Source organism: Molossus molossus, unplaced genomic scaffold, assembly GCF_014108415.1.
Source record: "Molossus molossus isolate mMolMol1 unplaced genomic scaffold, mMolMol1.p scaffold_m16_p_4, whole genome shotgun sequence".
Taxonomy (NCBI): domain Eukaryota; kingdom Metazoa; phylum Chordata; class Mammalia; order Chiroptera; family Molossidae; genus Molossus; species Molossus molossus.
In genome coordinates, this window is record NW_023425377.1 from 31,532,309 (window position 1) to 31,556,113 (window position 23,805).

Below are 23,805 nucleotides of genomic sequence, written 5' to 3' on the forward strand. Positions count from 1 at the left end.
TGGGGATTGAGCCAACAACCCAGGCATCTGCCCTAACGCTCAATCCATCAAACCATACTGGCCGGGCCATTTCCCCCCCTTTAAAAGGAATTCTGCAATAGCCAAGAGGTGTAAGCAACACAAGTGTCCAAGGACAGATAAACAGATAAACAAAATGTGCCATATACATATAATGAAATAATTTCCAGCCTTTAAAAGGAAGGATGAACCTTGAGATTATGCTAAATGAAATAAGCCAGTCTCAAAAAGTCAGCTACTATATGATTCCACATATGGGAGGTACCTAGAGTAATCAAATTCACAGAGAAAGAAGAGTGGTGGTTGCCAAGGGTTGGGGTAAGGAGGAAATGTTCAATGGGTATAGAATTTCAACTTTTCAAGATGAAATTTCTGGAGATTGGTTGCACAACAATGTGAATGGTACTTCACTTTACTGAACTGTACATTTTAAAATGGTTAAGACAGTAAGCCTTATGTTATTTATTTTTTTACCACAATTAAAAATCTTGAAAAAGCCCAGCTGGTATGGCTCACTGGTTGAGCATCGACCCAAGAGGTCACTGGTTCAGTTCCGGGGTCAGGGCACATGCCCAGGTTGTGGGCCAGATCCCCAGTGGGAGACGTGCAGTAGGCGTCCAATCAATGTTCTCTCATCAATGTTTCTCTCTCTCTCTCTCCCTCTCCCTTCCTCTCTCTCTAAAAATCAATAAAAAATATATTTTTTAAAAATCTTGAAAAAGAAAAAAGGAATTTGCCTTTGCCTTCTCAGCTTCTCCCCTTTCATCTGCTCTCTAAGAAGTCAGTTTTGGGCAGTTTCATGTCTGAGTTTTTGAGATGAGAGAGAGGATGAGACAACAGAGAAGTCAAACCAAGGCATCTGCATTGAAAAGGATTGAGAGAAATAGACTATAAAAAAAAGAGAGAAGATGGAGGTAAATTGAAGGGCAGAAGTCAAGAGCCGGCCCACTACCAGCTGGCCCTAGGCAGACCTGCTCAGGGCCAGGTCCCCTTTCTGGTAACAAACAGTTCCACGGTAAGGATGAACTCATAATTCTTTGAATTAGTCAGTCACATTTAGTTCTAAAACAAGGGAATGGGAGGATGGGTGTGGGTAATAGTTTAAACCCAGGCATGGAGGGGGAGGGGTGTGAAGGGGATCAGGGTAGAGAGCATTTCAGGGTTTGAGAACGGGCTGTAAGGGCAGTAAGGTGAAATAAGGGGTAATCATGGCTAGCCATGAATGCCAAGCTATGCCAATATTTCATTTAATACTCACAACAGCCACATGAGGTCAGTTTTACTAAATTCCCATGTTCCAGATAAGAACACTGAGAGCTGGAGAAGCTGAGTCATTTGCTTGAGTCACTCACTCAAGAAGTAGAGATTAGCTAGTCCAGAATGTTTACCCAGGTCTTTCTGTTTAGTCCCGAGGCTGTCTGACTCCAGAGCTTCCAGGTTTCCTACAGAAAGGAAACAGGCCCTATTAAATCACTCTTCCTGGAAAGATCTGACAGCAGCTGCTGCTTACCAGGCCCTGTTATCTGATGTGTTTGAAGATTGGAGTTGGAATCTCACTGTGAAACATCTGCAATCCTCATGCTGAGATGAAATTTCTGTCTTGAGTGAAAACAAACTATACCAAGGCCTCAGCTGGGTAGCTCAGTTGATTAGAGCATCAGCCTGATAGGCCAAGGTTTCAGGTTCGATCTCTGGTCCAGGGCACATACAAGAATCAACCAATGAAAGCATAAATAAGTGGAACAACAAATTGATGTTTCTCTCCCTCCCCTCCTTTTTCTCTCTAAACAAAAAACAACCCCCAAAAATTATACCAACAAAGAACAAGTCCCTCCAACTGTAAGCGGATTAGCTCCACCGCTCTGTCTCATCGGGGTCTCACCAGATTAGGGGCTCTCCACCAGGAACTGGAGAATGTGGCCACCTTGCTGATCATGGATGGCTCGGGTGGTGTGCTCCCATTTCTGAAAAATGTAATGTAAGTATATTCAAGGAAAAACAGTTTAGACTGGTAGGGAGACCAGGGACCTACCTTTTTCTCTAGTATGGGTTGGGGTTTAAAAAAAAAAAAAAAGGCAGAAAAGAACCAATTATATTTAAAACAACATAGTAATTGAATATCTAGGTAAGAGACATCTAAAAACACACACACAAAACCCAAAGACACTGAAAGCAAAGCCAAGCCCAACCCCACCCCCCAGCACGAAAACCTAGCCCCAGCCCCAGGGCCCTGGGACAACATTCCTGGGGGCGACCTGAGCCTCCAAGTCTCCCCCGCTCCCGCACAAAACAAGCCCCGCCTCCCGCGGGCTGTGCTGGGCCGCAAGCCCCAGGGCTGCACAAGACAGAGGGTGGGTGGCCCCCAGGGGCCGGGAGTCGGCCCGCGAGGTGCCGCCCCGCTGGGCCCGCCCAGCGGAGTCTGCACGGTGGGCTGTGCCCGGCGCCGCGTGACCCGCGGCCATGTGACCCGCGCGGGCCGGGCCGCCAGCGCCGTTGCTGCAGCCGCAGCGGGAGGTGTCGGCGTAAGTGGGGAGCGGGGCTGCCGAGGACCCTCCTCGCGAGCAGCGGTTGGGGCGGGGTGGGCAGGAGCGGGGCGGGCGGGGCTCCCTACCCTGAGACGCCGGAAGCCGGGACGCCAGGGCGCTCGGACTGCCTCCCGAGCCCGCCGGAGGAGCTGCGATCGCCCTCGGGTGGGGACGCGCTCCTGTACCCCGCCGACGGCGGACTGGGTCACTTCCGCCCCGGGCCTTCCCACGGCGAGCGCCCTGCGGGGAGCAAATGCTCTCCTCTGGAGCGATTACGTTTCCCCGTGTGATTTGGAGGAAACTGAAGACCCACAAGCAAGGCCGGCGGGTGGGAGCACCCCTACTTCAGCAGAGCCCACGGCCCCACCTGCCGTGGTGGCCCAAGGTGAACCCGTGGCCCCTCTAGTTATTGAGGAGCCCGTGGGTAGAGAATATCCAGAGGTGGGGGGGAATAGGGGCGGGGGGGTTCAAACTACTAGATCATAGCTAACATATTGAATACTGTGGTTACATGCATTCTCTCATTTAATATTCACCATAGTGAAATTTATCGGGTAGGTACTTTTGTCCCCATTTTCACATAAGAAAAAACAGGCTCAGAAAACTTGGGTCCTTAGACCAAAATCCTGCAGTAGGTGAATGAAGGAATCCAGATTAGAACCCAGGTCTGTGCCAGAGCGGCTCCTCCTGCTGGTTGGTGGAGGCATTGGCCCAGCTGTCAGTTCCTCTGCGAACTGAAAACGATGGCTTTCCTCTTCCTGACTCAGACAGCCTGGGGAGAGTGTGCTGCCTGGTGAGAGGGGGCTTCTCCCCTACCCCAACCATCTGCATCCCTTTCTCCCTGCCCCTTACCATTGAGTCCTTTTGTCACCTGCCACCTGCAGGACAAGATGAAGCTCATCATCCTAGACCACTATTCTCAGGCCAGCGAGTGGGCCGCCAAATACATCAGGAACCGCATCATCCAGTTTAACCCGGGACCAGACAAGTACTTCACCTTGGGGCTCCCCACTGGTGCGTTGTGTGATGGAAAGGATGTCATGGATTGGGAGGCGGATCAGGGGATTTTAGGGGGCTAGGCAGGTGGGCTCACTCAGCCAAGGGACTTTAAGGAGGGCTCCGAGGTACCGGTGCTATGAGGGAACAACTCCCCTGCCTCCTGGACATACAAAACAGAGGACCCAGCTTCCTTTAGGGTTGGTTGAGTTGCTGCCTGCTTCTGAAGACTCCTGGAGCAGAAAGAACTTGATTTTTGGCTACATCCTAAATCAGTTTTGTCAGACATGGGTTCCTTAGCAGGATTAAGTCCCAGTGCCTGAAGGCATACATTTCATGTAATGAGTGAATTTCTCTTCTGTGCATCTGGAGTGCTACTAGCTAGTTCTGCCATCCTTGGGAGAATTGAGAAGATAGTCACTTAAAGCAAAACAGTCCCAGTCTCTTTGCAAAACTTTAGAATGTTGCCCTAATAGGAAGATATTTTGACCCCAGCTTCTCAAAACAAATGTCCTGATTATTTCAAGGCTGTGTGTGTGTGTGTGTGTGGTATGTGCCCCTAGAGGGAACTGAACCTGGGACTCTCTGGTCCGCAGGCCGACGCTCAACTGCTGAGCCAAACTGGCCAGGGCTGTCCTGATTATTTCAGAAGTGGGGCGGATTTGTCCCAAAGGCCCATCCACTAGAGCAAGGGTCTTCAGTTTTTTCTGTAAGTGGTCAAATAGTAAATATTTTGCATTTTACTGGCCATACAGCCTATTGCAGCTACTTAACTGTGTCCATGTTGCTCACAAGCAGCCATAGACAATATATAAATGAAGGAACAGCAATAAAATTCTATTTATGGACATTGAAGTTTGAGTTTATATAATTTTCATGTCACAAAATAATATTCTTTTGATTTTCAAAAACCTAAAACATGTAAAAACTCTTCTTAGCTCATGAGCGGTACATAAATAGCAGGCTAGATTTGGCCTGTAGGCTAAAGTTTGCCAACGTCAGCATGGGAGGTCTATGGGACCCCAGCACTGGAGATCTGTGGGAGCAGTGTCTCCCAGTACCTGTGAAACCACCAATGCCTCAGGCCATGTGGGGGCTGCACCAGCATCCTGGTTTCTAACTGGGCCAGAGCCTGGACTTCTGAAACCCTCACTAGTTCCCTATGAGCTGCAGAATCAGATCCATACTCCTCAGAGTGGCATTCAGGACCTTCCATGGATCCTGGCCCCTTTCAAGTGTGGCCCCGGTCACACTTGAACCGGCACAATTCAATATAGGTTCCTTGGAACATTCCTTCTGTTAGATGAAGCACCAGGCAAGGTTCTGGGTGGAGACCAGAGAAACCAACTCTGGCTAACTTAAACAGAAAAGGAATTTATTAACTAGATATTGGGGAGCTTACAGAATTGATGAGAAGGCGCTGGCCAGTTTGGCTCAGTGGTTAGAGTGTCAGCCCTTGGACTAAAGGGTTACAGGTTCAATCCCTAGCCCTGGTCAGGGTCGGGCAGGATGTAACCAATTCATGTGTCTCTCTCATCCATGTTTCTCTGTTTTTCTCTCTCTTTCTCCTCCTCCCTCCCTTCCACTCTTATCAAAAAATCAATGAAAAAATGCCCCTTGGGTGAGGATTAACAACAACAACAACAAACAGAATTCATGGAAAGGCTAGAGGTTTGGAAAAGGGACTAGATGGTAAATGAACTAGCCCAGGGGAAGAACAGGGAAGCTGTGTGGCTCTGGCTGTTGTAGGTGGTAGGGATACAGCAATGGATAAAAAAGACAAATTTCTGCTTTCCTGAAGCTTAAATTGTAGTGGGAGTGACAGATAACAAACAAGTTAATTAGCAAAATATAGAGTATGTTAGATGGTGACAAGAGGGAAAGAGAAAAATGAAGTAAGGAAGGGGGATAGGGAGTATCCAGGCAGGGGTAGGGGTTGCAGTGTCGAATATGGTGGCAGGGAAGGTCTGAGAAAAATTTGAGTAGAGGCCTAGAGGTGAGAGGTCCCCATGCAGATACCTTAAGGAAGAGCACTGCTGGCAAAGGGAATGTGCAAAGGCCCTGAGGTTGAATTGCTTGGAGCAGAAAAAGTAAGGGAGAGAGAGGTAGCCAGGGTCTGGGTTATGTAGAGCCTTTGTTAGTTCTGGGTATTATTCAGAATGAAATGAGAAGTCATTGGTGGGTTGTGGAAAGAATGATCTGATTTGGATGGGGCTCTTTTCTTTCCATCTTTTTCTCAAAATTTTTCAAATATTCAGAAAAGCTGAAAGAATAGTACTGTACCATTCACCAATTATTAATATTTTGTCATATTTGCCTTCATCTCTTCTGGCTCATGCTCTATCTACACACAATTTTTTTCTGAATTACTTGAAAATAAGTTCTAGACATCCTGACACTTTACCACCTAAATCCTTTAGCACCTATTTCTTCAGTTAAGTACATTCTCTTATATAACCACATATTAATATCATACTTAATAAAATTAAAAATAATTCCCTAATATCATCTAATATACAGACTATATGAAAATTTCTTTCCTAATTGTCCACATTTACTTTTTTGTTTTTTGTTTAATCCTCATCCAAGGATATTTTTTCCATTGATTTTTAGAGAGAATGGGAGAGAGGGAGGGAGGGAGAGGAGCGGGGGGTGGAGAGAGAGAGAGAAAACACTGATGTGAGAGAGACACATCTATCAGCTGGTTGCCTCCCAACTGGGCCTGGGGATTGAACCTGCAACCCAGGTACGTGCCCTTGACTGAAAATCGAACTCACGACCCTTTGGTGTGCGGGCCAATGCTCTATTTGCTGAGCCACACCGGCCAGGGCCACATTTACCTTTTATAACTTAGAAAAATGAATCCAATGTCCAGTTTAGCTTCACGTTAATCTTTTAGTCCCTAGCAGTCCTCCAGCCTTTTTTATGTTTTATGGCTGACTCGTTAATAAGACAACCTGGGAGCTTGCTGCTCCTCAGGGAAGTCTTTCCTGAACCCTCAGGCTGGCCTGTGCTTACCCCTGTCACAGCTAACATTACTGCTTCTTGTCCCCACTCCGAGACAGTGGGCTCTTCAGTGTGGCTGCTGTGTCTCTCACTCCTCTGCATCCCCATCATGAGCCCCTCTGCCTCGCACATAGTAGTTGTTCAGGGAGTGTCATGTTAGTAATTAAATCTGATGTTCACTCAAGTACTAATCAGTCCCTTCAATCATCAGTGTGCTGCATCCTGGGGATTTAGCAGTGGACAAAACAGACACAGCTCTGCCCCTCTGGGCTTACAGTCTAGTGGGGAAATAGGCAGCCAAGGAGCTATCAGTGCATGACAGGATTGCAGCATTTGGGTAGGACTTCAGACTGGACTTGTCTGAAACAGCCCTGACTCATTCCTAGGTGCCCTCTGGGCTTGCAAGAGCCCAGGTGGGGGATGGGGGACTGAAGGGCGTTCATGGATATGGCCTCTCTTCTAGGGAGCACCCCACTTGGCTGCTACAAGAAGCTAATTGAGTACTACAAGAATGGAGACCTGTCCTTCAAATATGTGAAGACCTTCAACATGGACGAGTACGTGGGTGAGTCTTTCCTTTCAGTCCTTACCTGATTCCAGGAGAGTCCATACTCCTCCCCCTCACAGGTTCAGCCCTGGCAAGGAATTCAGGTGTGTCAGGATACCAGTGACATTAGGTGATAGGTTCCATTACTGATACCTATCTCTTCCGGGCCTTGCTTTACTCATCTCTAAAATGGGGCTAATAAAAGTGACTTTGCAGATTGTAAGCATTAAATGGTATAACATGTGGAAGCCTCTTGTTTAGGGCAAGCACATAGTAAATATTATAGTATTTTCTCCTTTGCCTCCTCTCCAACTCCATGCCCTTTGTTTGTTTGTTTTTTTTATCCTCACCCGAGGATATTTTTCCATTTTTTGTACAGATAGAGTGGGAGGGAGAGAGAGGAAGGGAGAGAGAGAGAGAAACATCGACGTGAAGGGACACATCGAGTGGCTGCCACCTGCACGACCAACCAGGGCCGGGGACAAACTGCAACCGAAGTACGTGCCCTTAGCGGGAACCGAACCCGGGTCTCTCCGGACCGCAGGCTGATGCTCTAACCGCTGAGCCAAACCGGCCAGGGCCATGCCCTTTGTTTTTAGAACACATGACTGGAAATAGGATCGTGATCGTGGCTGGGTGTATCCCCATGTCTGTGTCTGGACTTTCTCTCCAGTGTTCATCCTCTAGCTCCCTTTTCTGCCAGCTGCATGGAGCTGAGAGTGGGTTTGTCCTTTCCACTGCTGAATCTACACCTTGGTCTTCCTTCACCTCCTTCAATGCCCCCACACCCCCACTTGTAATTCTGTAATGGCTTCACTTTAAACATTTTATTGTTGTTGTTAATCCTCACCTGAGGATATTTTTTCCTTTTAGAGAGAGTGGAAGGGAGAGTGGAGAGAGGAAAGAGGAGGAGGAGGAGGAAAGAGAGAGAGAAAGAAACACTAATGTGAGAGAGACACATCGATGTGCCCTGACAATGGCTGGGCATCGAACCTGCAACCTAGGTATGTGCCTTTGACCGGAAATCGAACCCGCCACCCTGTGGTGTGCAGGCTGACACTCTAACCACTGAGCATACTGACCAGTGCTTTTTTTAAATTGTAGCAAAATACACATAACATAAAATGTATCGTCTTAACCATTTTTATATGTGTTCAGTAGTGTTGAGCACACTCATATTTTTGTGCAACCAATCTCCACAAATCTTTTCATTTTGCAAAACTGAAACTGTATCCCCATTAAACACCAAGTCCCCATCTCCCACTCCCCAGCCCCTGGCAATCGCCATTTTACTTGTTCTATAAATTTCACTACTCTAGGTACATCATATAAGTGAATCATACAGTATTTTGTCTCTTTTTTTAATCTTGACCCAAGGATATTTTTCTGTTTATCTTCAGATAGAGTGGGAGGGAGGGAGAAACATTGACAGTGAGAGGGACTCATCTGCTGGTTGCCTCCCGCACGACCCCAACCAGGGCCGGGAATGATCCACAACTGAGGTACGTGCCCTTGACTGGAATCAAACCTGCGACTTATTGGTCCACAGGCCTTCGCTCCAACCACTGAGCCAAACCAGCCAGGGCGTACTTTGTCTTTTTATTATTTGGCTTATTTCATTTAACGCAATGTCCTTGAGGTTCATTCATGTTGCAGCATATGTCAGAATTTCCTTCCTTTTTAAGGCTCACTGAAAATATTCTTAATGTTTAACATTAAACATTCAATATTCACTTTAAATATTCTTTTTCTTCTTGGCTGAAAAAAAAATCTCTTTGGGGAAGTCCTGAGATAATTCTAACCACCTGGTGTTCAAGTTGGGGTTCAGGCTGAACAGGGTATACGGAGGTGAATGGTGGGGTTTGGAGGCACAGGGTGAGGGTGTGCTTGCTTCCTTTCCCGGACAGGCCTGGCCTCACCCCAGGTGCCTGGGCCACCCCCAGAAGCCCAGAGTAACCCTGGTCTCCAGCCTATGGTCTTTCCCTTGTGAAAAGGTCAAAATGAGGAGATTCCTCAAGCCTCTGGTGTGTAGCTACTCTAGCCCAATCCTATAGTCGATGGTGTTGGTGGTGGGTAGACACTTAGGGACATCAGCTCAGCCTATCCTGAGGGGGTGAGGGTCAGAGGGTTGGTGCCCAAAGCTCCCTGATTGGCGTTCTCCAGAGAGCATCTCTGGAGGTCTAGGGATATCCTGGCCTCTTCATTGGGAGGGAAGTTCTGGCTCAGTCTGGGTATGACAGAGTGGTCGTGGCCCCACAGGTCTTCCTCGAGACCACCCAGAGAGTTACCACTCCTTCATGTGGAACAACTTCTTCAAGCACACTGACATCCACCCTGAAAACACCCACATTTTGGATGGGAATGCAGCTGACCTGCAGGCTGAGTGTGACGCCTTTGAAGAGGAGATCAAGGCTGCAGGCGGGATTGAGCTGTTCGTTGGAGGTGAGTTTGACACTGCGGGTGTCTAGGCCAGACCCTGCGTGGTTAGAACCCATGCCTGTCTCAGACAGCTTCTTCTCTCTGTGCGAGTGACAGTGGGAGTCGCTCATCACTCTGAGGAGGCAGGGAGGGCTCCCTGCCCTGGTTCTGCTGCACAGTAGCTGTGTGATCTTGGATAGCTCCTCTTTCTGTACTTGAATGCCTTATCTGTAAGTGGAGAAGTTTGATTTGGGCTCTGAGACTCTACTTCCCAATCTTAAAAGTTTCATAGCTCATTCGTGGGACTTATCTAATAGGTAAAATCACAGGCTCGTATAGTTCTCGAAGAGTCCACACAGCCTCTGCACGCTATAGACAGCCAAGTAAACTCCAGGGAAGTTGTGTGATTTGCCAAGGGTAGCTGGCCAGAGTAGTGGAGACAAGGCAGGCACTTAGGGGGTCCCCCTCTCGGGTTTGTGCCCTTGTTTCTACCCTGGGCTGCCTTCTTAATTTCCATCTGCTGCCAGTCCTAGAATCACCCACAGGGGTGTGAAGTCGGATGCCTTTTACTTCTCTAGATTTGCCTTTACCAAGATGGGGAGGGAGAGGCCAGGAACACTCATGTTCTGAGACTGTATAAACTTGGCAGCTGCTGTGTGTGTTTTATTCACTGTGACTCTATCCCAGTAGCAGGGCCCCTGACTATTTGCAGGAGAGAGAGAGAGGTTACACTTTGATGATCTGAGGGGTAGAAGCTATTTGGAGTACCCATTACTTAGCTTTTTGAGGATGGTAGCAAGTTAATGGCTGTGTGTATCCCAGAAAGAAATGGGAGGAAGAGGGGAGAGGGGAAGATTATATGCTTAGTGTATCTGCCCAGGGGTGAATGAGAAAAGAGACATGGTTTTCAAGTTTTGCAGACCCTAGGTGGGGAGGAGAGAGCATCCCTTGCAGTCTTGGGTCCCTGGCACTGATAGGGCTGCCCTGTTGTTTCTCCGGCAGGCATTGGCCCTGACGGACACATTGCCTTCAATGAGCCGGGCTCCAGTCTGGTGTCCAGGACCCGGGTGAAGACACTGGCCATGGACACCATCCTGGCCAATGCTAGGTTCTTTGATGGAGATCTCGCCAAGGTGCCCACCATGGCCCTGACTGTGGGTGTGGGCACTGTCATGGATGCTAGAGAGGTAAGGGGCAAGGGGTCCACAGGCCTTCAGTGGAGGGTTGGACTGGTCCTTTGTTAAAATATTTTAAATGTATAGGTACCACCTGAACACCTTTGTATTAAAGATGAAGACATTATAAATAAGGATAAAATCCCAACTGATCCTATCATTGTTCCTCCTTCCTCTTTGGAGGAAACCATTGTTCCCAGTGCGAGGTGACTCCTTTGAGCACCGACTGCCCAGGAGACCGTAGGCGCCCTGGCCCCTGCTTGTGTGCCCTTTCTGAGCTTCTCTCAGGCAGAGGAGCCCTAAACCACTGATGTCCGAATATGAATTTGCACCTGCCCAGGTACTAAGGGGAAGCCTCTAGTTTCCTGCGATTGGGGGAGGTCACTGTTTGAAGGGAGCTCCTGCAGCTCCAGGATGTTTGTGGTTAGAGCCCTGTGTTCAGGGACTCATACATGCGGAAAAGTGATTGAAATCTAAGTGGCCTAAACGGAATTTGGTAAGTTTTACCCTAGGAAGTTGGCTAACATTTGAAGTTCCAATTTCCTACTGTCTTTCACTAGAATTTTAGAAGCTTTTTCTTCCTGGGGTATATTTAGTGGGAAGCAGCTACAGACATTTTAGCTTTAAGCTTTGCCCAAGTCTATAAATAAACATCTAAGTCTAAAGTGAACTTTTGTGAAATGTGCGATGGCAACCGGGTTCTGTGGAGCAGCCTTGAATCAGTGCTGAGGGCGGCTACTCGGCTGTCCGTGGCCTTGCAGCTTGTAAACCCTCCCTGACAGGTTGGTGTACCCTAATGTGAGAGCCTGGGCTGGGTATCTGGAAATTCTCTCTTTTAAAATTAGACCTGGGGTCCTGAACAAAGAGTCATATTCTCTCTCTGTTTCTGTTGTCTCACCTTTTAAGAAAGGAACAGTAAATCCTGGTCACAACTCCATGGTGCAAGTGAGTTTCAGTGGAAGGAAACCCATAGAGCAGAGTTCTTTATCATCGCTGTCCAGCACTTACTTTCTTGGTATTTTAACTGTTGATGGGAATCTGTGCCCTTGTTTGATTTAAATCAAAAAACATCACCCCAAGTCACATTAGTAGGTCTAACACTCAGAACTGAAAGTGACCAGATTAAGGGGCAGCCTTGGTGGGATTCGACCTTACCATGCAGGGGACTGTCAACATTGCTTTTAAGGCCCCCTGGCAGATTGGGACCCATCTTTTTGTTTGTGATTGTGAACACTCACCCATCCTAGGACCTCCTGGAACCCAGTATCAGAACTGTTGGGATAAGAGGCGGGCCTTTATATGGCACTTGCAAAGTCACCATCGAAGGTACCAGGAGGCACTATGGAGTGATGGTCAAGAATATGCACTTAGGGTCTGAAATGACCTGGGGCAAGTTACTTAACCCTGGCCCCCAACCCCAGCCCATTTCCTCATCATAGAACATGGGGATAATGATGCTCCCTGCTCAGGCTATTTGTGTGACAATGCATGGGGAGCCCAGAGCACGGAGTGTGTTGCATGCTAACGACTTGCGATGGCATACAGCACAGTAGTCCGTATAGCTGTTCGGGGCGGCCACGCTAGAGTTCTGGCGCTGGACCTCCGGTTTCACTGCTCCTTCTCCGTCACGGGCTTGTTCTCTGGTCCCCAGGTGATGATCCTCATCACAGGTGCTCACAAGGCGTTTGCTCTGTACAAAGCCATCGAGGAGGGAGTGAACCACATGTGGACCGTGTCTGCCTTCCAGCAGCATCCCCGCACGGTGTTCGTGTGCGATGAGGACGCCACCCTGGAGCTGAAAGTGAAGACCGTGAAGTACTTCAAAGGTGAGGGGGGCTGGGGCTGGGAGTAGGTGGCCGAGTTCAGGATGTGCCAGGAGTGGGGAGTGGCTGTAGTGTTCATGCTCTGGGCATTTTAATCATCAACTCTGATTTGAATGAAAATCAAACCCTGTCTCAGAATACACAGTCATTTCTCTTCCACCCATAACTGCGAGGGCCCATTTCTGGAGACCATATGCTCTGAGGACGAGGAAAGATGAAGAGTTGTAGTCCAAGGGCTATGTGGTGGCCCTTGCAGCACCACTGAGCCTCAGGCTGTTTCTCTTCCCAGTTCTCACACAAGCCTTTCCTCTCTAGAAAAGGCCCTGAACTGTCCTGAGGGTCTTTTGTTCTCCTTCAAAAGGACACTGCTTTAAGCAAACTTGTGTGACAATCCTCATTTACTTGAGCAGGCAAATTAGGAATTTGTTCTTTGCTGAAAAGAGTCTCCTTTTAACAGCCAACTCTCCTAGAGATTCCATTTACAAAAGCCCTGTGGATTCCAGCATTCACTGGGAATAACAAATTTTTTTCTGTTCTTGGTGTTTTATCATTTGGAGCCAGAGAGAACACATGATGGATATCAGTTCTGGGACACACTTTGAGAGCTTCTGGGCATTACTGTTGACAGTTGTGGAACTCTGCCTCTACCTGCATTAACCACTTTTTGTTTTTAATTTTTTGTAGGTTTAATGCTTGTTCATAACAAGTTGGTGGACCCCTTGTACAGTATCAAAGAGAAAGAAACAGAGAAAAGCCAGTCTTCTAAGAAACCATACAGTGATTAGCCTGTGCTGACCCTGTCAGTACCTCGCTGACCCAGGCAGGTCTTCCTGGAATTGTCTTTAGGAGGACAGAACAGTATTTCTTTAATCCAGCATGATTACTCTGGATAAATGGGTGTGCTTACTGATCTGGGCTCTGCAGTGTGGAGCCTAGTCGTGGAGTTTAGCTACAGGAGAAATGACTTATTTGTAACTTATTCTTAATCAGAAAAAAAAAAAATCAATCCATAATTCTGATGTCTGCCTCACACAGATTAGGGGTTTTTAGCGTTTTATTCTGCCTCTGACACTTCACATGTACAACACTCTCCTGTCAGGAATTTCTGTCATTATGTGCAGATTCTCAGTTGGGGAAATAGGGGCTTGTTGTATTGGACAAGACCTCTTAGTAGAGGCTTGCGAGCCCCTCCTGAGCAGGCCTGCCCCTTATTTGAGAATCGCTGTTCCAGATGAAGGGACAAATTCTCAATGTCTAAAATCAGCATAATGAGGCAGTCCCTCTGGTCAGTAACAAGTGCCATGGAAAGAAAACTGCCCCTTTCTTTCCTCGTTTTTTTTTTTTTTCTCCCCTTTCTTTCTCTCTCAGTTGGCCTTTCCATGAACTCTGAGGACTCCTTGGGGGGATTTGAGAGAGTAGGGCTAAACAGAAGGCTGTGCCAATAACCTTAGAGCCTCCAGGGGCCCAACAACGTCAAACTCCTCTCCCTCAGGGACCCTCCAGCACCAGGGGAAGGTGGAAACCCTTTTCCCACCAGGGCCCTGTGTTTTTGTTCTGAGGTCTCACTGTGGCTCCCTCATTTTACATACTCATTAATAAGTAGGAGGTCCACTGGGGCGACAGACACTGGCATGCTTTCAATGTGGTGTTCAGCCAAGAAGGGGCTGGGGGCTGGGGCAAGCAGCTCAATTATGAGTTAGTCACAACACGAGAGGCATGCTCTCCTGCTTCCCTGGGAGCTGAGCCCAAGACGACTACAGATCTTCTACAGTTGCCCCTCCCCACCTAGTACCGTGCCCTCCTAACCCGCTCAGGGGCTGTGGTGTGCTCTGATGTTCCAGAGCAGTAGGAAATAGAACCTTTGTCCCCTTTCCTTCACCCTTGTCACAAGATGAATCTACTGCTCTGCCTTCTTTTACTCTCTTAAGCCTCCTCCTCCTTGTCTTTGTGCCTGTTTCAAGCTGCTGCTGCCTCTACTTCTGGTGAAGACCTTTCAGAGCCTGCCTGGCTCAGGCCTAAGTGCTGTGTTTGGTACCAGTATCTTGTATTTAACTTTTGTACGTGGTTATGTTGTCATTCTGTTTTGAGCTGATAGATCAATGGGCTTGTTTACAATGTGATATTTTCTATTAAATTCAATATTTTCAAGTTTGTCATTTGTGGACTTCCACTCCCCGAAACCCCCCAAAATTAGAAGATGGTCTGGATTCATATATATTTTGAAAACAGCTGGTGAACAAAGCTTTGCACTCACTCCTCACAACAGCTCTGCAGGAAGGCACAATCATAGCAACTGTTTATCTTTTTTCGTTTACTGGGGAAGAAAAAATATTCCAGAAAAGGGAAGCACCTGCTTGGAAAGTGGCAGGAATGAACAGTTGGGCAATAAATTGTCATGTTCTAGCTACACTTGGGATCCAAACAAAGACAGCTGTTAAAAAGAGTAAGGCAGATCTGTGACCAGGAGGGATATAAAAACTGCATGGTATGGAAAATAGGTTTAGTTTTTTTGTTTTTGTTTTTTAATTTTTTTTTTCTTTATTGATTTTTAGAGAGTGAGGAAGGGAGAGGGGGAGAGAGATAGAAACATTGATGAGAGAGAACATCAGTTGGCCGCCTCCTGTATGCCCCCCACTGGGGGTCTGGCCCACAACCTGGGCATGTGCCCTGACCGGGAATCAAACCAGCGACCTCTTCTTGGTGCATAGGTCGATACTCAACCACTGAGCCACACCGGCTGGGCAGTTTAGTTTTGTTTTTGTTTTTTAATTAAAAATCAATAGATGGCCCTGGCCGGTTTGGCTCAGCGGTTAGAGCGTTGGCCTGTGGTCCGGAGAGACCCGGGTTCAGTTCCCGCTAAGGGCACGTACCTTGGTTGCAGTTTGTCCCCAGCCCTGGTTGGGTCGTGTGGGTGGCAACCACTCGATGTGTTGCTCTCACGTCGATGTTTCTCTCTCTCTCTCTCTCCCCCTCTCATTCTATCTGAACAAAATATCGAAAAATGTCCTCGGGTGAGGATAAAAAAAAAACACAAAAAAAAATCAATAGATGGAACGTCTTGGGTCAGTATAACCAATTGAAGTACAAGTAGAAGAAGAGGGGTTTAACTTTTTATATTATATTGACATACAATTCATGTGTCCATAAATTCACCTATTTTAAATATAAATTCAATGATTTTTATTAAGTCTATGTATGGAGTTGTGCAAGTTCTCACCACCATCCATTTCTATCTCCCCCAAAGCTCCCTGCTCCTACCCCAGCCCAAGTGGCCACTAGTGAGTTTGTCTACAGATTTACCTTTTCTGGACATTTCATACAGATAACTCATACAGCATGACATCTTTGGGGTTTGGCTTCTTTCACTAAGCATGTTTTTGAGGTTTGTATAACATGCAGCAGTAATCCATTCCTTTTTATTGCTGAAGATATTCCATTATATGAATATGCCATCTTGTTTATCCAGTAAAAAAGGGATTACTTTTTAAGTAGGTATGTTACAGAAAAAATTACATTAGAATGAAATGAAAAAAGATTTAGTGATGACAGCCAAACTGGAGATGTCTGTGTGAACTCAGGACCTTAAAAAGATCTGTCTTGCCCAGCCGGTGTGGCTCACTGGTTGAGTGTCGACCCATGCACCAAGAGGTCACTGGTTCGATTCCCGGTCAGGGCACATGGCCAGGTTGTGGGCCCAATCCTCAGTGGATGTCGTGCAGGAGGCAGCCAGTCATTGTTCTCTCTCATCAATGTTTCTCTCTCCCTCTCCCTCTCTAAAATCAATAAAGAAAAAATATTAAAAAAAAAAAAAAAAAGATCTGCCTTTCCCAGGCCTGTGTTTCCCTGGTGGCTTAACAGAGTCATCCTGTTACAACCAGTTCCTTTGTGGAGCCTGGGCCAGCCTGGGCCTCTGGTACGACACAGGGCTTCTTGGACAGAAACTAATGACATGTTTTGGGCAGGGATTACAGTGGGCCTGGAATATTTGTTGCCAAAAAACAAAGGTGCTTTAAAAAATGAGGCAGTATTGAGAGGACAAAGCAGCCTGTTAAATGGGGCTCCCAATGGCCAGGTTGTGACAATTTGGTCAATAATAAAAAAAAAAAAGTAAATATAGCTAAGTAGAAAAAGTTGAGCCTGAAACAGCAAGTCTGACACTCAAAAAGGAAAAAAAGCGTATACGTGGAGAGTTGTGTTTCAGGAAGCGTGGATAGAATGTTTAAAGTTATAAGTGGCAGCATGTTGACATAAATGTATCACCTCTTCTATTAAATTTGTCTATTTATAAAGTAGAGATGGATACAAGAGCCTGGCCCTCTATGGCTTACTCCCTAACTTCCTCAGATCTCTGCTAAAATGTCATTTATCAAGAGAAATCTTCCCTGGCCCTCCAACAGAAAGTAGCAGTCCTGACTCCCTCTCCCCCTTACCCTGCTCTATTTTCTCAGAGCCTTTACCACCTGGCATGATTTTGTTTCCCACTAAATGTAAGCCTCATGAGAGCAGATCCTACTAATGCTCTATTCTGTCCCTATCAGTGCCTTGATTTCTAGATGGCACCCATTATTTGTTGTAAGCCTGATCGTTACCCCCAAGAGTAGTGATCATATACAATAACTAGCTTAGGCTAATGGATTAGCCAATTGGCCTACTGAGGAGATCTAACTGCAAATTTGATGCCTCTTGCCTGGAACCAAAACCTTACTGTGATGAGATGCTAGTGAAGCATGCAGAAGTTTCCAATAAGATATTGTGACAGAATGCTGAGTTCTGTAATAATGGGTAGGTAAAACAACAGCAATTTAGACCTCAAGGGTACCCTTAACACCAGCTGGCAATCACACCATAGTTCATTCACTCTCCTCAAAGATTAGTTCATATGGTCTCCTGCCCCAATCTCTCTTCCCTCAGCTATTTTTTTTGCAGCTGATGACCTTGAAAGTAGAAGTAATCAGGAAAGAACAAGCTCTCCTCACCACACACACCCACCTGCCAGCCCTGCGCTCATACTCTGCCTTCTTCCTGTTACTTGCTCCTTGGCCAGTCCCTCTACTTATGCACTAGATCCCATCTTCTTTTGCCTCCTTGAAGGCACTGCTCCAGCATGACTGTCCTCTCCCACCTGCAGTATCACATTGTTCTTTCCTGGATCACTCCTATGAGCATACAAAACAAGCTTTAAAAACAAAACTACCCCGTTTGCCCCCTCCTGTAATAGCCTCTTTCTCTGATTCCCTTTATTGCAAAATTTCTGGAGTTAGCAATATTCTGGCTCTAATCTTTTATATTGACTTTTACAGACAGAGGAAGGGAGAGGGAGAGAGAAAGAGAAGCATCGACATGAGAGTGGAACATTGATTGGCTGCTTCCTTCACACCCCCTACCTGGGCATGTGCCCGACAGGGAACCGAACCTGCAATGCTTTGGTGCACGGGATGACGCCCAACCAACTGAGCCACACTGGCCAGGGCTCTGGTCTTTTTTTAAATCAGTTTTTATTATTATTTTTTTTTCTGTATTGATATTAGAGAGGGAGAGGGAGAGGGAGAGGGAGAGATAGAAACATCGATAAGAGAGAACATCAATTGGCCGCCTCCTACATGCCCCCCACTGGGAATGTGGTCCACAACCTGGGCATGTGCCCTGACTAGGAATCCAACCGGCGACCTCTTGGTGCATGGGTCGATGCTCAACCACTGAGCCACACCGGCTGGGCATCTGATCTTTTTTCAAAAAAATTATTTATAGCCTGGCTGGTGTGGCTCAGTAGTTGAACATCGACCCGTGTACCAAGAGGTTGCCAGTTTGATTCCTGGTCAGGGCACATGCCCAGGTTGTCGGCAAAATCCCCAGTGGGGAGCCAATCAATGTTCTCTCTCACTGGTGTCTCTCTCTCTCCCTCTCCCTCTTTCTAATATTAATAAAGAAAAATTTTAATTATTGATATAGAAAAAAACATCAATTTGTTGTCCACTTATTTATGCATTCATTGGTTGCTTCCTGTATGTGTCCTGACCCAGAGATCAAATCTGAAACCTTGGGGTATTGGGACGATGCTCTAACCAACTGAATTACCCGGCCAGGGCTGGCTCTGATCTTTTGCCTCCCATCCACTCTACTTGGTAATCCCAATACACATATGCTACATGTTTTGTAATTGTCTCACAGTTCTTGGGTATCCTGTACACCCCACTCCCCTTCCTTTTTAAATTTCAGTTTGGGATGTTTCTATGGACATTTCTTCTTTTTTTTAATCCTCACTCGAGGACATTTTTCCGTTTTTTGTTCAGATAGAGTGGGAGGGAGAAAGAGGAAGAGAGAGAGAGAGAGAAACATCGACGTGAAAGGAACACATCGAGTGGCTGCCACCTGCACGACCAACCAGGGCCAGGGACAAACTGCAACCGAGGTACATGCCCTTAGTGGGAACTGAACCCGGGTCTCTCCGGACCGCAGGCCAACGCTCTAAACGCTGAGCCAAACCGGCCAGGACTCTGTGGACATTTCTTAAAGCTCAATGATTCTTTCCTTAGTTGTGTTCAGTCTACTGATGTGATGAACCCATTAAAGATATTCATTCCTTTCTATTACAATATCTTTTTTAGCACTTTTTTGATTCTTAGAGTTTCCATCTTTTGTTTACATTACTCATCTGATTTTTGCATGTTGTCATTTTTCCATCAGAAATCTTAGCATATTAATCATAGATAAATTTCCTGTCTGATAACTCTTAAAATCTGCAATATCTGAGTCTGGTTCTGATACTTGCTTTCTCTTCAGACATTTCCCTGCCTCTTAGCATTCTTGTAATTTTTTATTGAAAGCTGGACATGCTATATTGGGTAACAGGAACTGAGGTAAACAGACCTGTAGTGTGAGCATTCACATTGATCTGGCTAGCAGCTAGACCTTGTTTAATGTCTGCTGTAGGTGTCAGAGGCTCCAATTTCCTTTGGTACCTTTGTTTTTGTCTCCACTGTTGTCTTTGGGTTTCCCTAGAAACTCCTTCTTGAAACAGTCTGTGTTTTACAGCTCTCTTTAAGAGCTATAATCCAGTTATAATCCTGGAGCCCTGTTCATGGTATGGTTTTAGGGAGAAGCATTCAATAATCTTATGATTAAATGTTTTGTTTTTGTTTTTTAGTGGGCTAGAGTCCCTGGGCTGAGACCTTCAAAGTCTCTTGACTTCCCCCAAACCCTCTTATTTAAGACAGGAAGGCTAGAGGGGGCTCAAACCATCCAATTGACCTTCCCCTAGGTCAGAGAAGGCTCCAGCAAATCCCTTTCCCTGAGGGCGGGCTTCTGCCATGGAAACAGAAACCTTTAAAGGTATTTCAAAATGGCTACAGGGGGATTTTTCTGCTGTCATGACAGTGAGAACCTGGGGGAACGTCTGGAGGTAAAACCCACTAAAGTGTGGGGGCTCCAGGAGTTATTAACTCTCCAGCTAGAGCATACTCAACTTCAGCAATTCATTTAAATCCTAATTAGTGACTCCAGCAGCTTCTGCTTTAGGTGAACTGATCTGTATTTTCTGCATTTTCCTGCCTCTAGTTTTTGTGCCTCTTGCCCTGTGGCCTCAGTTCTCTGATGGACCTTCAAAAAGCTGATTTTCAGTTTGTTCAGCTTTTTTCTTGTAGGATGCCCCATTATTTCTCAAATACACCCCAGATTTTCACCTCCCCTCCACTGAAAGAGCATTTGTCAAAGTCACCAATGACCTCTACACTGATTGCTAAGTCAATCCTTAGAGCTCCTATTACTTGACCTATTTGCAATACCTGATACAGGGAACCACTCCTTCCTTCGAACTTGAAATGGCTTCCAGGGTATCACCCTCTACTGCTTTTCCTACCATACTGTCCACTGTCTCTGCTGGCCTCCTCACTGCCCTGACCTCTTAGCATGTGGAGTGCCCCAAAACTCAGTCTCTGGACTTCTGAACAACTCACTCCCTTGGTAATTACACCTAGTCTCCAATGCCTCACTTTCTTACATTATACATCCAATTTATCAGCAACTCCTATGTATTTTACCTTCAAGGTAAGTACAAAATCTGACCACTTCTCAAGATTCCAGCCCTGGCACACTGTTCTTAGCCACCTGCAATTCTCACCTGAGTTACTACAGTCGTCTCCTAACTGGTCTGTTTCAACTCTTGCTTACCCTACTCCCCTAAAATAGACCCTATCACACTTCTGCTCAAGCCCTCCAAAGGCTTCCATCTCAAAGCAGAAGCCATATTTCACACAAGGCCCTGAGCAGTCTGCAGGACTACCCACTCCCACCCCGCCTCTTACTATTCTCCCTTCCTTGGTCTGCTTCAGCCCTTACTAGCTACCACACTGTTTCTGGAGCCCTCTAGCATACTCCTATCCAAGGACCTTTGGCCTTCCAGTTTCCCCTGTCTAGACTCTCTTCTCTCAGGTTTCCACGGGGTTTATTCCTACTGCCAAGCCTTTGTTCAAGTGCTATCTGATGAAGTCTTCTCTACTCTTTAAAATCCCAACATCACTCTGCCTCCCCTAACTCCCTATACCTTCTCCCAACTTCTCTCTATAGTGCTCATCTTCTGCATGAACCATAAACTTTGCTGAGTGTCTGTGTACTTCCACCAGAATTTAGGTTCCACAAAGGCAGGGAGATTTCTGTCTGTTTTATTCACTGCTACATTCTCAGCATCTAGAAAATAGTAAGGCTCATTGTGAAGTACTCAGTAAATATTTGTTAAATTAGTGAATAAAAACTAGGAAACACAATAGGTTGCAAGAGATGAAATGGGATTGAAATGAAAACACAATCATCTTTTAAATTCATATGCATTTAATGTATTAATATTTTGTTTGTTGATTTGATGGAGAGAGAGAGAGAGAGAGCCAAGCAAGGAAAAGAAGTAACTGTGCTGACTTTGTACTTAGCAACTCTGGCATCAGACTCTCACTAAGTTTTCAGCGTGCATAATCTTCTCCAAAGCATCTTATGGCTCAGAGAAATATGGAAATCCTTGGAAATGTGCAAAGACTAGAGTGTGGGTGCTAAAAGATGATGATTATCATAAACATTTGTTAAGAGCAATTTCTTTCTTTTTTTCTTTTGATTTTAGAGAGAGAGGAAGTGGGAGGAGAGAGAGAAACATCCATGAGAGAGAACATCGATTGGCCACCTCCTGCATGCCCCCCTACTGGGGATCAGGCCCACAACCTGGGCTTGTGCCCTGACTGGGGATGGAACTGGCAACCTCTTGATGCATGGGTCCACACTCAACCACTGAGCCACACTGGCTGATCTGTTAAGAGCATTTTCAAAGCCAGCTTTCTGACTACAAACCCTCAGTCTGGTATTCTGGCTAACTTTTTTATTGAGCCCAAGTTTAGGGAGCAGACCATTTGGCTACTTTTTTTTTTTATCCTTACCTGAGGATATTTTTCCATTGATTTTCAGATAGAGGGGGAGGGAGGGAAGGAAGGGGGGGGGGGAGAAACATTGATGAGAGAGACACACCAATAGGTTGCCTCCTGCATGACCCCGACCAGGGCTGGGGATCAAACTGCAACTGAGGTATGTTGACCGGAATTGAACCCGAGACTCTTTAGTCTGCAGACTAACACTCTAACTGCTGAGCCAAACTGGCCAGCGCAATTTGGCTACTCTTACCAGAGGGTATCACAGTGTCACAATTTCGCCATCCTACTTAGAGCTTCAGCTATAACTTATTGCTATAAGTCATTTTCTTCAGTGGCTGCAGACAAGTGCTACTATCAGGAGTGACATGTTCCTACATAACAACTGGTGTCAACTATGGTTCAAACTAAGTTTGAGTGGCCTTAGTTTTTCGTAATACTCCTGTTCCTGCCCTACTGCTATTATTAGATGGCATTCTACCTACCAAAATGTATAACAGACTGTAATGAAACACAATGAGAAAAATGAAAACCCCAGAAATAAAACTGCTTTTATAACAAAAACTACTCTTAATCATTTACTGAATTCTTATAACATGGTAACTGCTGCCACCTGCTGGTGATGGTTATGGCAAAGTTACTATTTGGTGGGATCTCCAAATTTCCTGTCAAAAATTAAAAATTCCCTGCCTAAGCAGACAGCCACATAAATGACTTTATGATTATCATATCTGATTAATTCTCTTTAAAAATGTAATAATATTAATGTCTAATGTAAACTAGAACCCTCTACAACTAAAAAATGACCTTGTTGTTAGTGCTATAGGTCTGGGAATATGGCTGCCAAGTCTTTTCTCTATTATTCCTCTCAACAGAAAGAGATGTGTATTTTAAGCATATTTATTTTAAGTAAAAAAAATAATTACTTAAAAAAATAAATGGGACAAGATGCATCTCAATTGACAAAGACAGGCCCTTAAGTTAGTTCAATCACAAACCCTCTATATTGACTTAAAAAGTCATGAGCCCTCTATATTGACTTAAAAGATCATTTAGTACTTTCATTTATCAGTTCTAGATCCAAACCTTTTAGATAAAATTAAGAGATGTGGCCTCTTCAAATTAGTTTTGGGCAGGATGAATTGGTAGTCTGCAAAGGGACCCTCTGCTCGCTCTCTCTCACCAAAAGGACCCATGGAGTTCATGTCAATTTATGGCAAATCTCAGTCCACTTGTAAAAATGGCCTTCATGAAATTAAGTTAGATACAAAAGTCTTTGTTCACGTACTTTTTGATATACCGACCTTTAACAAACCCATTTATTTCTAGAGCATTCAGGGGCTTACCTCAATCTTTCATTTTACTCAGAGACAAAAGTACTCTACCCAAAACATCACCATCTTAAAATTAGCTCATAACTCATGCCTCAAAAATAAGACTTTATAAGCCCTTGGTGACAGAACACATATCAGCAACTCTGTTCTAATTATAAGACAATGTTTAAATTGTTTTTTTTTAATATGTTTTATTAATTTTTTTTTAGAAAGAGAGGAAGGGAGAGGGAGAGAGAGATAAAAACATCGATGAGAGAGACACATCGATCAGCTGCCTCCTGCACGCCCTCCACTGGGGATCAAGCCCTCAACTCAGGCATGTGCCCTGACCGAGAATCGAACCGGCGACCTCCTGGTCCATGGGTCGACACTCAACCACTGCACCACACCGGCCGGGCTAAATTATTTTTATTTTTAAGATTAAGCATCCTCATTGACAACCCAGAAACAGTCACTGCTGAATCTTTGGATATACACACATAAAATGGTTAAAAGTGATTTCCCAATTTTCAATGACAAGGTAGGAGAAAAGAACATTTCACAGCTACAGCTGAATTCTGTC

General features: G+C 45.7%; 1 protein-coding gene across 3 annotated transcripts; it reads left to right on the forward strand.

The window, feature by feature from the left end:
- Positions 1-2,499: 2,499 nt before the first annotated feature.
- Positions 2,500-14,607, forward strand: GNPDA1 (glucosamine-6-phosphate deaminase 1). Of its 3 annotated transcripts, none has more exons than XM_036241256.1 (7): positions 2,500-2,540; positions 3,428-3,557; positions 7,009-7,110; positions 9,352-9,534; positions 10,513-10,697; positions 12,337-12,511; positions 13,193-13,506. In XM_036241256.1, the coding sequence occupies exons 2-7, from the start codon at positions 3,434-3,436 to the stop codon at positions 13,291-13,293; spliced, it is 870 nt and encodes a 289-aa protein (XP_036097149.1). In that variant the 5' UTR covers positions 2,500-2,540; positions 3,428-3,433; the 3' UTR covers positions 13,294-13,506. The 3 variants fall into 3 exon arrangements, with proteins under 3 accessions (XP_036097149.1, XP_036097151.1, XP_036097150.1); XM_036241257.1 differs by lacking the exon at positions 2,500-2,540 and adding an exon at positions 2,819-2,928; XM_036241258.1 differs by lacking the exon at positions 3,428-3,557 and having other exon boundaries at positions 2,508-2,540; positions 13,193-14,607.
- The last annotated feature ends 9,198 nt before the right edge of the window (positions 14,608-23,805 follow it).